Raw genomic sequence first — 15643 nt, 5'->3', positions numbered from 1 at the left:
AAACACAGAAAGCTTACATATGTCACAAAACCCTGAACAATGAAAAAAATTCCTTACCCCAACATTTTTAGCCTCATAATGGAATTGGCAGACATTCAAAGCAATGCCTTAGTAAACAGCTCTTTTCTGAAGATATTTTATCAGGACATAAGACCAAAGATAATCTGATATAAGTTAATAGTACTGACATTTTCCTTTCTTCATGGGATCATGACATATGTGGAGTTTAAACTGACATTCATATACAGTTAAGCTGAACCAATTCACCTATAAAATATGTTTTTTAAAAACAAATCCTTTTGTTTACATTGCAGTGAATACTCTAATGAAAGCCTTATGTAATACTTAACATATAAGACAGACCATCGCCTTATGAAACCTCTGCACTGTTCTTTTTTTTCCCTCCAGATATGAATAGACATTTGTATCAAGCAGAATTGTTTACCAAAAACAATTTTTGTTTTTCCCATTTCCACTTATTGTTTTGGTATATACTGAGTACCCTTTTTGGAAAAATATATTTGAATAAACATTATCATAATTTAGACTTAATTAAAAATACATGCACTTCTAATGAAAGCAATATTATATTTATGTCAAGGTAAAAATTAAGCAATCAAGAGTAAAATTAAAGCACTCTGAGTGACTATAAAAAGTACAGGAGAAAGTAACCAACACATCTTTCTTGGGAGTTAAATTTATAGTAACAAAATCTATCTGGCTGATGCTTCTTCATGATAGATATCCATTCTGTAAAGGTTATAAATGTGCACAGCATTTTGCAGGCACGTTAAACTAAAAACTATTTCAATACTGCTATCCTCAGATCAGGGAGAGGACCTTCTAAAAGTCAATAGCTCAACAGAGCAATCCTGAAAAAGTTATTTTACATTTAAAAATGGTTATATTTAACTGCACAGCTTTCACTAATAACTTCTAAAGCTGAACATTTATGCCATGCTCGGCTTCATCTCAGGCTTTCACATCCTCCCACTACTACATTAACTCCCAACAGATTCATTTCCTACTGGTCATTACTGAATTTTTAAAATAATCTTTCTCTTATGAGAGAACCAAAGCAAGGGGAGGCAACATTTTTCTAATAAGAGGTGAGAATGAAAGAAAATACGTAAAAGTTTGTAACCCCGGCGCAAGAATGCCAACTTACCTCTCTCAGTACAGGATCTGCTATAGAGCTCAGATTGACTGCCCCTTCATATGTCAGGTAATAGAATACATTAAGGGCACGGACTGCCTCTGGTCCTTGCTGTTTATATCCAAAAATAAGATCAATCCATTGGTGAAGCTGGCATGACACAAACTCACTCTCCAAGGCCTGCAGCATAAAAAGAATACATTACACTCACTCAGCATTCAACTTTCCTTGTTGATCTGATAAATTAAGGTGCTCATTTTTAAGGAAGATAGGAGTTCTTTTACTAAGCTGCTTAGCTGTTAATGTGTGGTTTAGCACACTAAGGGCCCTGTTTACTATGCTGTGCTGTACGCTCACTAACATTTTAGCTTGCGCCTACAGCGTGCAACTTAGTAAACGGGGACCTAAATATTAACGCAAGTATGTGTTAACTTGACTTTGTGATAAAACCTCCATTAGTGTACGTTAAGTTGTGCATTAATGGAGTTTTTGGTGAGGAGCGGTTTGCTGGGTTGAGCATGGAATGCTCTCTGCAATCAATGTGCCAGATTTACTGCACGCTAACCAACTAATAACCTGTTAGCACAGATGCACTTGCTGCTTTTAAATAGGAGGCATTAAGAACCCCTGCATTAACAGCATGTTAATCTCACACATTAACAGCAACTTTAATGCATAGCCAAAATCCGAAAATATTGGGCACACTATTTTTTTTAATGCCAAGTTAGTTTTGGGCTTCCTGCATGTTAAAATTCTTCACTTTAGCGCATTAAGCCCAAAGCTTAACACATTTTAATAAAAGAGTCCCGTGGAGGGGCATAATCGAAAGTGGCGCCCAGGTTTTCATGAGGGCGTCCTCGCAGGACGGCCCCGCAAAGGGGCGGGAAAACCCGTATTATCGAAACAAGATGGGCGTCCATCTTTTGTTTCGATAATATGGTCAGAGATGCCCAAATCTCAACATTTAGGTCGACCTTAGAGATGGTCGACCTAAATGTTGAGATGGTCGACCTTAGAGATGGTCGTTCCTGGTTTTCGGCCATAATGGAAACTGAGAACGCCCATCTCAAAAACAAACAAATCCAAGCCCTTTGGTCGTGGGAGGAGCCAGAATTCGTAGTGCACTAGTCCCCCTGACATGCCAGGACACCAACCGGGCACCCTAGGGGGCACTGCAGTGGACTTCAGCAATTGCTCCCAGGTGCATAGCTCCCTTACCTTGGGTGCTGAGCCCCCCCAAACCCACTCCCCACAACTGTACACCACTACCATAGCCCTAAGGGATGAAGGGGGGCACCTACAAGTGGGTACAGTGGGTTTCGGGTGGGTTTTGGAGGGCTCACATTTACCATCACAAGTGAAACAGGTAGAGGAGGGATGGGCCTGGGTCCGCCTGGCTGAAGTGCACTGCACCCACTAAAACTGCTCCAGGGATCTGCATACTGCTGTCATGGAGCTGGGTATGACATTTGAGGCTGGCAAAAAAAAAATGTAAGTTTTTTTTTTAAGGGTGGGAGGGGGTTGGTGACCACTGGAGGAGTAAGGGGAGGTCATCCCTGATTCCGTCCGGTGGTCATCTGGTCAGTTTGGGCACATTTTTGAGGCTTGGTCGCAAGAAAAAATGGACCAAGTAAAGTCGTTCACGTGCTAGTTAGGGACGCCCTTCTTTTTTCCATTATTGGCCGAGGACGCCCATCTCTTAATCACGCCCCAGTCCTGCCTTCACTACGGTGCCGACACGCTCCCGTGAACTTTGGTCGTCCCCGTGATGGGAATCAGTTGAGGACGCCCAAAATCGGCTTTCAATTATGTCAATTTGGGCGACCCTGAGAGAAAGATGCCCATCTCCCGATTTGTGTCGGAAGATGGGCACCCTTCTTTTTCGAAAATAAGCCTGATAGTGTACTGACAAAGTATTGAAACTGCATTAAGAAATAATGCATAATCCAAATATCAAAACAGACTATGAAAATATATTTACTTTATGGTAAACTGCCTAACATTTCAGTTTTTAGTGACAAGGGGTGTAGTTATTATTAATATGTATTAATTTAGCACTAACCTGTATTATTATTATTTTAGCACAGGCCCCATTTTATGCAATGAGAATGAGTTACTAATAACTAAGGTTAACAGTAAAATATTACATCTTAACAGTGGTCCATGTCGCTAACTTCCTCCCTAAATATTATACACATAATTTTTTGAAAATAAATGGGCACCAGCAAACGGATAATTGTCTTTGAACATCAGCCAGATTGCTCCTACCTTGTACCTTGATAATTCCCAAGAAACATGGAATAACTTAACTTATACTTTTTCTATTGTGCAAGGGAAAACTGTTTTCAAATAAATCAAGACATCATTAACTAAAACAATTATCATCATCAAAATTTCTCTCTCATCTATCACTTCACTTCTGGGTAAGTTACATCTTTACATACATAGGGCCTCTTTTACCAAACCGCGATAGCGATTACTGTACGTCAATGATAAAGCCCTTTCAAAATGAATGTGCTTTATCGGCATTGCCACACTGGAAACTGCTAGTGCAGTTTGGTAAAAAGAGGTCCATGATTAAAACTACCACAAAACATGGTAAGAACCTGTAATTCAAATTACTCATAGTAAGAATTTGTAATTCTCATTAGCAATATTTGGGGGTCACAAATTCTCTCAGCATTTTATGCAGCATTTTTTTAGGGATTCAAGGAGGATACATCGAGCTGCATCAATTGATACCTTGTGAATTTTTATGAAGTTTTTAAGATTTTTTTTTTTTTAGAAAATTCAGCTGTGCTTTTAATATTTTTATAACCACTGGGCTTAGTTTTAATTGGCCATTAACAGAAAAGAATAGAAATGTGGCCATTTTACAGCTGTGCTGAAAGTGGCCTTATCGCGTGAGGAGACCCATGCACGTATCATAGCGCATGTCCCTTTTAGCGCAGCTTAGTAAAAGGGCCCCTAAGTTTGGTGCTTTGTTTGGAGATTGTTCCTCTACATCTGCTGGCTGCAAATACTTGGGTTTTATTCAACTCTTATGCTGTTTTAATAAGTGTTTTTCTTTCCATTTCTTTTATCTCTATGGGAGCACCAAAATTCCATTTTTGATGAGATACTAAGTGAGATACTAAGATGTGTTTTCTTCCGTTTTGTATTTAGGTTTTAATTTGAAATGCAAAGGTCTGAAATACAAATTAATGCATGCCTCTACCTTCTCCTATATGAGCACGCAACTCTGGAATGCGCTACCACGCAATTTGAAAGCGACCAACGAACTGGCCAACTTCCGTAAATTATAAAAGACTCATCTCTTTGAAAAGATATACCACAAAGATCAAAACATGTAACAACCTCCAAATATACCCAGAAACGTTGTAACGCGTCTAATGTTTTATAATGTCTTCTGCTACACCACTATCTTGTATTCCTAATGTTTGTAAATGTCTTCTGCAATACCAATATCTTAAATTCATGGCCATGTAACCAAAAATCCTTCTGTAAAACCAAATGTATATCCTCTTCTTATTTCCAGTATCCATGATGTATTGTAAGCCACATTGAGCCTGCAAAGAGGTGGGAAAACGTGGGATACAAATGCAATAAATAAATAAATAAATAAATAAATAAATTTAATTTTTTTTTGTTTTTGTTTTGTTTTTTTGCAGATATGCCAGTTCTTGCTATCCTAGAGGGAAGTTAATTTTGCTCATATCCCCTCTAGGTATGTGCCATTTTTCACTTAAGATATTCCTTCTGATGTCATTTAAGTGCTATTTAAACACATGTGCACAATGCATTGTACCTTTACACACATCACTGCACTGAATTGTTAGTCACATTGATTGTACCTTAATATTTCACTGCATTTAATCGTTAGACACATTGTTTAAGAGATCTGATTTTTATCTAATTGATATATTTAATATCACTCTTTCTGGGATTATTTTTGTTAAGACATTATGAATGTTTTTATTCATGTTCACTATTATTAATGGGATGAGAATTAGTTGCATATTTTTTTATGATTTAACTCTGTATAATATTGATTTTATTTCTTTTTAATGTTCATTATATTTTATTAAAGCCACAAAAGAAAACAAAGGCATATGCACAACTTACAATACAGTAAAAGTGACCAACGTTTTTGATGAAACACATTATCTCCCTCCCCCCACCCAAACCTAAACTTCTACCATATCTGCACAAGAACAAAGACCAGCTCAACCTGAGTCCGCATTATTCCTTCATGATGACTCAGAGGACTAGACAGCTGGTGCACATATAACAAGTCCCTCCCACTTCCTTCCCTCACTCACCCCCATGGAAAATATGCTCTAATTCACAAATTCAACAAAGAACTCTGGGCTCAGTGTGGTAAGGTTTCCCATGTTTGTTGAAACTGGTGCCAGGCCTTAGGAAAGCCAAACTTGGCATACAACCTTTCTAGTTTCAACAGATAAAATTGTTTCACGAAGTCATGGAAGGTGGGTCTTGTGGTCTCCAATGAAACAAAAGACATCTCTGGGCCACCAAAGATGTCTTATGCAGCAACAGATTGGGTCCCTTGCACAATCCATGAGAAACAAAGTTAGAAAACAATGCACTTCCCAATAATAGGGCAAAAATAAGTCTAAACTTTCCCCCCAAAGGAACGAACTTGCTCACAAGTCCAGAACATATGTACTAACGTTGCTGGAGCATCCCCACATTTATGGCGAGCAGCAGAGTCAGCTATTTTAGCCAAATAGGCACGATGAGGAGAAAAGCAAAATCTCCAAAGAAATTTGTACTGCTGTTCTTTTAAGCATGCAGACCAGGTGAGTCAAGAACTCTAGGCCTTCACCAGTAACATGCTCATCTGGCTGCAGTTCCGCATTCCACAGCAAAGCTAACTACTCACAGTCCCACTTAGGGGCAAAGGCCCCTCAAACTGATTTGAAAGAAAGACAGTTGGTTTTTCTTTGTACGTGTAAGCATTAAAGTTTCCACTAACAAGTCCACTGTATCCTCTCCCAAGGTGGACGCATCCAGTGTTAACATAGTAAGTGACGGCAGATAAAGACCTGAATGGTCTATCCAGACTGTCCAACAGTCTCATTCATTCTCAATTCTAGACTGAATCAACAATGAATGTGATATTATATATTTGATCATGGTTTTTCTTTGTTGTTTCAGGGACATAAGAATGTAGAAGTCCACCTGGCTCTATCCTTAGGCTCCAACTACAGGAGTTGCCATCAAAGCCTATTTGAATCCATCTTGTCATTTGTGGGATACAGACCGTAAAAGTCTGCCCGGCACTGTCCTCACATTCCAAATTACTGAAGTTTCTGTCGAAGTTCTCTACAGCCCATCCTAAGTTGGACTGCTATATGCGGGACTCAGACCATACAAGCCACCCCAGCACCAGCCTTAGTTGATATAGCCAGAATTGCTATCTAAGCGCCACTTGACATGCAAACACATATGCAAACCTTTAAGCTTTGTTTTTTTAAACCATTCATTTTCTAATTAGAGATTCTCTCTGTTCATCCCACCTTGAATTCCATCACAGTTCTCTTCTCCACCACATCCCTTGGGAGAACATTCCAGGCATCAACCATCCTCTCTGTGAAAAAGAATTTTCTGACATGACTCATGTCTACCACCCCGCAACCTCAAATCATGTTATACCATTTTCCCTTCTCTGGAAAATATTTGTTTCTATATTAATACCTTTCAAGTATTTAAATTTCTGTTATATCTCCCCTGTCCCTCCTCTTCTCTACGGTATACATATTTAGGTCTTCCAGTCTCTTCTCATATGTCTTTTGGCACAAGCCCGATATCATTTTTGTCGCCCTCCTCTGGACTACTTCAAGACTTCTTACATCTTTAGCAAGATACAGCCTCCAAAACTGAACATAATACTTCAGGTGGGGCCTCACCAACGACTTGTACAGGGGCATCAACAACTCCTTACATCTGGCTACACCTCTCTCTCTACAGCCTAGCATCCTTCTGGCTACAGCAACCGCCTTATCACACTGATTTGTCACCTTGAGATCCTAAGATACTATCACCCCAAGGTCCCTCCTCCCTGTCAGTGAAATCAGCCTCTCACCGCCTAACATCACTCTGCACTTCTTTGCTTTGAATTTTAATTGCCAAACATTAGACCATTCTTCCAACTTTTGCAGATCCTTTTTCATGTTTTCCATTTCCTCCATAGTGTCCACTCTGTTACAAATCTTGTTTCAACTGCAAAAAGGCAAACCTTACCTTCTAACCCTTCGACAATGTCACCTACAAATATATTGAACCGAATCGGCCCCAGCACCGATCCTTGATGCACTCCACTACTTATCTTTCCTTCCTCCGAGAGAATTCCATTAACCACCATCGTCTAGTGTCTGTCAACCAGTTCCTAACTGACTTTGAGGCATATTTTCAAAGCACTTTGGGAGGCTAAGTTCCATAGGTTTCTATGGAACTTTGGGAGGCTAAGTGCTTTGAAAATAAGCCTCATAGGGTCCTAACTTACTACTACTACTTGACATTTCTAAAGCGCTACTAGGGTTACGCAGCGCTGTACAATTTAACATAGAAGGACAGTCCCTGCTCAAAGGAGCTTACAAGTTTATTCAAGAGCCTCCTATAAGGAACCATGTCCAATGCTTTGTTGAAATCTGCAGAAGTCTTGCGAGGTCACCGCTTCAACTCTCAGCAGCCATTTTGAAGCTGCACCGGGATCAAGACAAGTCTGCAACTGCACCACGCAGGAAAGATGGGGCTCTTTCCTGCCCCGAAGAGGCCACTAGACCACCAGGGAACAATAATAAGGTAAAGGAGGGGAGGATAGGACACCCTGAGGCCCTCCTGCTCGCCAGCCTTTTCTTCGGCAAACCCAGACAAATAGGCAGGCTGGTAAAACCCTCCCAGATGCTCCACAGTGTCCTCAAAAAGAGGACATGTCTGGGTAAAACCGGACATATGATAACCCTATGGTCAAATGAAGCAGGACAAATATACTATCTATATATTGTAAAGTTTTATGGAGCTGAATAGACACAAATTTACTAAGCAGTAAAGCCATCAAAGAACTATGGGAGGTACAAGAAGACTACACGGAATACCGGAAGATTGGACGGTGGCCAATGTAACGCTGATTTTTAAAAAAGGTTCCTGAGGAGATCCGGGAAATTATAGACCGATAAGTCTGACGTTGGTGCCGGGCAAAATGGTAGAGACTATTATTAAGAACAAAATTACAGAGCATATTCAAAAGCATGGATTAATGAGACAAAGTCAACATGGATTTAGTGAAGGGAAATCTTGCTTCACCAATCTACTACATTTCTTTGAAGAGGTGAACAAACATGTGGATAAAGGAGAGCCGGTTGATATTGTGTATCTGGATTTTCAGAAGGTGTTTGACAAAGTACCTCATGAAAAACTCCAGAGGAAATTGGAGAGTCATGGGATAGGAGGTAGTGCTCTATTGTGGATTCAAAACTGGTTAAAAGATAGAAAACAGAGAGTAGGGTTAAATGGTCAGTATTCTCAATGGAGAAGGGTAGTTAGTGGGGTTCCCCAGGGCTCTGTGCTGGGACCACTGCTTTTTAACATATTTATAAATGACCTAGAGATGGGAGTAACTAGTGAGGTAATTAAATTTGCTAATGACACAAAGTTATTCAAAGTTGTTAAATCACGGGAGGATTGTGAAAAATTACAAGAGGACCTTACGAGACTGGGCATCTAAATGGCAGATGACGTTTAATGTGAGCAAGTGTAAACTGATGCATGTGGGAAAGAGGAACCCGAATTATAGCTACGTCATGCAAGGTTCCACGTTAGGAGTCACGGACCAAGAAAGGGATCTAGGTGTCGTCGTTGATGATATGTTGAAACCTTCTGCTCAGTGTGCTGCTGTGGCTAAGAAAGCAAATAGAATGTTAAGTATTATTAGGAAAGGAATGGAAAACAAAAATTAGGATGTTACAATGCCTTTGTAATGCTCTATGGTGCGACCGCACTTTGAATATTGTGTTCAATTCTGGTCACCGCATCTCAAAAAAGATATAGTGGAATTAGAAAAGGTGCAGAGAAGGGCGACGAAAATGATAAAGGGATGGGACGATTTCCCTATGAGGAAAGGCTAAAGCGGCTAGGGCTCTTCAGCTTGGAGAAAAGGAGGCTGAGGGGAGATATGATACAGGTCTATAAAATAATGAGTGGAGTTGAACGGGTAGACGTGAAGCGTCTGTTCACGCTTTCCAAAAATACCAGGACTAGGGGGCATGCAATGAAGCTACAATGTAGTAAATTTAAAACGAATCGGAGAAAAGTTTTCTTTAGTCAACGTGTAATTAAACTCTGGAATTCATTGCCAGAGAATGTGGTAAAGGCGGGTAGCTTAGCGGAGTTTAAAAAAAGATTTGGCCGGCTTCCTAAAGGAAAAGTTCCTAGACCGTTATTAAATGGACTTGGGGAAAATCCACTATTTCTGGGATAAGCAGTATAAAATGTTTTATACATTTTTGGGATCTTGCTGGGTATTTGTGACCTGGATTGGCCACTGTTGGAAGCAGGATGCTGGGCACGATGGACCTTTGGTCTTTCCCAGTATGGCAATACTTATGTACATCACCTCCCCCACCCAACTTCATTTCACTTTTTGATGTTCAAGGTCAGTAAGATGGGTCTCTTGCAAACAGACCACATGTACTCCTTTCTGTTTTAATGCTTGCAGAATCTTTGCCCATTTTATAGGAGAATTAACCCCTGCTACATTCCAGGAACAGACCCTCAGGGAAGGTGCCATATCAACTCCAGCATTTCTTGAAAAACATAACTAGCACTCTGTAATCCTAGGACCCAATGCCCAGCCCTCATCATGTCCCCAAGGTTACCACCACTATGCAAAACAACCAATTTATCATGCAAGCCCAGGCAGAACCAGAAAACCAGAGCATACAGCCTGATTCATTCCCCAACCTCCCTTCCCAACCCAACTGAATCTTAATTCCTCTTGCAAAGACCCCCCCCCCCAAGAAAAACAAAGGCTAAAGCATACATCCACTGGAAACCCATTCCCCCTTCACTGTCATCCACCATTTGCTTCACAATCTCCTTGCATTCCTCTAGGAAATCCAAACATACCGCCACTCCATAACCCCAGACAAGGGAAGGGAAAGGGGGAATTGGGACTTGATATACCACCTTTCTATGGTTTTTGCAACTACATTCAAAGCGGTTTACATAGTATATTCAGCTACTTTATTTGTACCTGGGGAAATGGAGGGTTAAATGACTTGCCCAGAGTTACAAGGAGCTGCAGTGTGAATCAAACCCAGTTCTCCAGGATGAAAGTCCACTGCACTAACCACTAGGCTACTCCTCCACTAGGGAACCCAACACACTGTAAACCTCCGTAGAAGAATACAGACAAGGCTCAAAGCAATACAGTAGCAGTCTATTCTGTCAGCGCTCTTCAGGAGTCAGCTGATCTGAACCTTTGTTTAGCACAGTAACCAAGGGAGTCTGAGCCTCCTTCAGAGAATTGTAAAATACAGGGCATCTCTCATGAACCACCTGTAATCAGGCTGGATAAAGCAAGGCAAACTTGATTTGGTGTTTAAACAGAGACGTGCAAACCGTGAATTCCTGGTAGCATGCCGTCACAGCCGCAAAGTAATCCTGAAATCAAAGTAACCAGCTATTGTCCAAAACCAGAGACTTGCCTGCCCACAGTGCTCTCAAGACCTCCACCTTATGGGCAAAGTTCAGAACCTACACCATAACTATCCGAGGCTGCAGGCCTTCTGACCCTCGAGCACCCACAGGGTGAGCCTGCTCAAGCCAAAACGGGCCACTCTGAGTCCCCAACTGTTATGTGCGTGGTATCTATCCTTCCAGAAATTGTTGTAATTCCCCATCTGCAATACGCTCTGGCATGTCTAGCAAGCGCAAATTGTTGCTCCGAGACTGATTGTCCAGATCCTCCAATTTCTCTGATAAGGTAAGCATCTGCTTTTCCAGGGTGTGCTGTATGGTCGCAGTGCTGCGCAACTTGTCTTCCATCTCTCCAGTTCGCCTCTGCATATCATCTACCTCCAGGCCAAGACAATCTAGGTGTTCATGTGCAGCATTTATTTTGTAAAAGAATTGCTGCAGCTTCTTGTCTATGGCAGACTCCACTGTTGCCTTGACTTCACAGATAATCTCTGCTGTCCACACCAAACTCATGGAGGAACTGGGTGGATCCGAGGTCACCGCCATCTTTGCTTTGGAAGGTCGACAGAGTACTTTCTTTTCATTGTGCATTCGCAGCCATTCCCACCAAAGGGCACCAGAGCAAGTGCCAAGAGGTAAGCGGATAGTCCCACAGTCAATAAGATCCACAAACATCTAGATTGCAGCAATTTAAGCAGGCTCAAAGAAGGGGGGGGGGGGGGGGGGGAAGAGGAGAAGCTTAACAGTGTCCGCCCAAGCTCATGGCTCCACCAGAAGTCATATTGATTTTATTATTGATTGAATGCTTTAATGTTTTGTATCTGGTTAACAGTTGTCCCTGACACAGCCTTGAAGGCAAAATGTGGTCATATCAGGCATTAAAGTTTGTTATACCACTGCTACTTTGGAAGAAAGACAGGAGATGGAAGATCTAATAGAGAAATTTAAATACCTCAGTGGCATAAATGCACAGAAGGCGAGTCTCTTTCAAATGAAAATAAAGTCTGGAATTGGGCAGCATAAAGATGGTGATGAAAGGTGTCAAGTTATCAAAGTATATACTTTTTTTGGAAAGAGGTGGTGGATACAAACAACAGCCTCCTTAGTGGAGGTGGTGATGAGGAAGACTATCTAAATTCAAGAAAGCATGGGACACAGGTTATATAAGGGATAGGCAGGGATAGCAGATTGTATGAAGTGCCAGACTTTTCAGGTCATATGGAGGCGTATTTTCAAAGCACTTATACTTACAAAGTTCCATACGTTACAATGGAACTTTGGAAGTCTAAGTGCTTTGAAAATTTGCCTCTTGGTCTTTTTCTATGTTTAAATTAGGGTTAATTTACCAATGTAAACTACCATAGTAACATATTTTAATATCATTAGTGCAAATTATTAGTACACTAGGAAAAAATGCCCGTTTCTGAGCGCAATGAAACGGGCGCTAGCAAGGGGCCCCCCTCCCTCCGAGCTACTTGCCTTGTTCGCTGTGGCGTTTCCGTTTCGGCCCTCGTCGAGTGTCATAGCTCCGCCCTCGACGTCATGACGTTTTGACGCGAGGGCGGTGCAGACACTCCAGTGTACACCGGATATCTCGGGCGCCTCAACTTCCATGGAGGCTTCAGAACGTTGGGGTTGCCTTTTATATAGAGAGATAGGCCCCCTGAATCGCTGCATAGCATGGGATCTATGGTAAATAAGGGGTCCTTATAATAAGGTGCGCTGAAAAATGGCTTGCGGTAGTGTAGGTGCGGGTTTTGGCTGTGCGCCAATCCATTTTTCAGCACACCTGTTAAAAAGGCCTTTTAAAACATTTTGTGGAAAATGGACGTGTGGCAAAATCAAAATTGCTGTGCGTCCATTTTGGGTCTGTGACCTTACCGCCAACCATTGATCTAGCGGTCAAGTCTCACCCTGTAATCGGTGGTAATGACTTACGCGTGTGAAATGCCACTTGGCGCGCGTCCAAAAATAAAAATTATTTTTCAGCCACGTGTATCGGACGTGCGGCAAAAATGAAATTACCGCAAGAGCCACATGGTAGCCGGGCAGTAACTCCATTTTGGCATGCACAGATGCTTACGCGGCTTAGTAAAAGGCCCCTAAATGTGTTAATGCATGTTTGTGCGCCCTAACACAGTAATGTACTTTAATAAATCTAGCTCTATCTATATGCGTACTGTGTGACTGATTAAAATAATTAAAAGAAAGACATGTATATAAACCCCTACTATATCAAGTTATTTTATGTATTTCACATAGATGATATCACTAGAACACTCCTTGTCGATTGCAGGGATAACAATATACAATTTTGACAAATGAAAAAAATAGTTTAATTGCATTATGCTATTATTTTACATTATGAATTACTCAAAGCAAAGTATAACAGTTCTTCTTGAACAGATGCTTGATTTGAAAGATGATATACAAAGTATACAAAATAATTAACCAAATAAATCAGAAGGGCCAACTGTTAATGAGTTTATTCAGTAGAAAAATTATTATGAATTATTTAACACAGTTACTGCGTAGGTTGTGTTTTTATTAACACACGTTATTAGTGGGTATTTCTAACCAAAAAGAGTACAGCTAAGCCAATACAAAAAAAAAAAGCCTATGCCATTTAAAATGGAATATGAACATTCACAGAACAAGGCTCCTAGTTTTAAAGACTCTTTCACGTTTGGGCAATGTTAAAAGCAATCTAAGCACAAAAGACATTGCTTTGTAATTTGCACTTGACTATGATGACTTTGTCATTAACTGATATGTGAAGAAAAACATTTAAACTGACACATAAAAACAGCAATTGTCTTAATTTGTGTTATGCATTTCACACAAAAGCTCTAAATATGTTCAAATTAGAGCAAGCTGCTTGATTGTCACTGCAGTCACATGTCACATTAATGCATGACAAACATTAAACCATACACTTAAACGGCAATTTATATCATTTAAATGTTTACTGCCAGAGCAGCTCATCATTCATTTAAATGTGACTTTCTGACAGCTAATTTCAGTTAATTTTCCCCCGATCCACTTAATTAGAACTTTCAATCAAGGATACAAGTCTCGTACATATCTTCCATCTCAAATCAATTTTATATATCTATATATACATACATACATACACACACACACACATATATAGTGTGTGTGTATATATAGTGTATATATTTCATAAGCATACTGAACTTACTAAAAATTCCATCTATAACAGAGACTATGGTTTATAGAAAAAAAAATCTATTGACTCATTTTATAAAAACACAAGTTAGAGAGAATACAGCCATAATTAGAAAACCCCTACCCTGGCCAGTATTTCAAACAGAAGCATTAAAATGATACATACACAATTAAAACAACAGGAAGCAGCATCCCAATTAAAAAATGAAAAATTAATGATTTCAAAATAGTTTAATAAGATAAAGCCAGCAAAGACGTCTCTAGAGTGTACATACTGAGGAGGTTAGACCGTAATAAAAAAAACCTACTAGGTTCAGTAAAAACAATTATTATACAAATGAATCTTCTTGCTTCTATGCCTTCAAATACTTGCAGTAATAGAACAAGATTTTAATTGCTGGCTCATCATCTTGAAAAGGCAATTAATTTAATTTCTCTTTTCTTAAATAGAAAGCTTAAATAAACAAACAAAAAGACAAGATTATACCCTTCTACTGGAACTAACATTTCTTGCCAAGCTTTCAGAAGCCAACACTGCTTTTGTCAGGTTAGACCAGAATCTCAAATTGATCACTGTACAAGACAGGCTATAGAAGAAAAGTAAATGCAAATAAAACCATAAGATTTGACTGTACTCAAAGAATGGCTGATTGTGAAACAACAAGACTCTCTCAAAGCTATCAAGATCTATGCAGGACTTTCTCACATTTATTGTGTTCTTATCCCTCTGTTCTGTGCTTCTAACCCATCTTTCATTTTTTTTAAATACAAAAACAAAGCTTCTGTGTATTACACTAACCATTAAAGATCTACAACCATAATCATTTGTTAGACAACATTCTTTTTGCTAATGAAATATAATTTGCTTTTTGGAGCCAGACCATCCTATTAGTAACATGTGTTCTGTTACATGGGGAAATTATAATACATTAATGCATATATTTTTTATTTATGTTACATTTGTACCCCGCGCTTTCCCACTCAGGGCAGGCTATATACTATCCTACAAATACTTGCTTTTTTATGCTTCTTATTCCAGCATTGTAGCTCTCAGACTTCTCCTAGAAGAGTATCAACAAATGAGATTTTCAGGATATCCATAATGAACATGCATGGGATCAGTGTGCATGCAGTTTATGTAATCTATACCATGCATTCTTTCATTGTGACTATCCTGAAAACTTGACTGGTTTTTAAAGCTCCCAGGACGCTCCTCAACTATATCCGCTGCCTCTGGACCCAGAAAAGCAAGTTTGTCAGATTCCAGCTTTAAACTCAAGGAAGAGAAGAAAGAAGATCTCCAGAGACCCTGAACCCTAACTCATAATCACATTGTTATAATACTCCGTTCTGACCTGAGGAAGGGAATACTTGCTCCCAAAGGCTGATCAAAAAAGATTTATGCCTAATAAAAGTTATCTTATAATTTATTTTTTGTTTTTGTTTGTGAACCTTTATTTCTGTGCATTCAAATGGACTAAGAAATGATGACATTTTAAAAATTCTAAGGATTTTTTTTTTTAATTGTAGGAGATTCTACATTATTTATCTGCAATGTGCACACTTGCTTTAAGT

At 39.7% G+C, this 15643-nt stretch overlaps 1 protein-coding gene across 1 annotated transcript in view; it reads right to left on the bottom strand.

Moving 5' to 3' along the window:
* Positions 1–15643, bottom strand: part of LRBA (LPS responsive beige-like anchor protein) — a 1257537-nt gene that overhangs the window by 155457 nt on the left and 1086437 nt on the right. The window contains 1 exon segment of the mRNA XM_030191657.1: positions 1169–1336. Within this exon segment, the coding sequence (XP_030047517.1) occupies positions 1169–1336 (168 nt within the window).

The sequence above is a fragment of the Microcaecilia unicolor genome, chromosome 2 (assembly GCF_901765095.1).
Source record: "Microcaecilia unicolor chromosome 2, aMicUni1.1, whole genome shotgun sequence".
Taxonomy (NCBI): Eukaryota; Metazoa; Chordata; class Amphibia; order Gymnophiona; family Siphonopidae; genus Microcaecilia; species Microcaecilia unicolor.
Note: the sequence above shows the minus strand (reverse complement) of the source record. Positions and strands in the feature narration are given on the sequence as shown.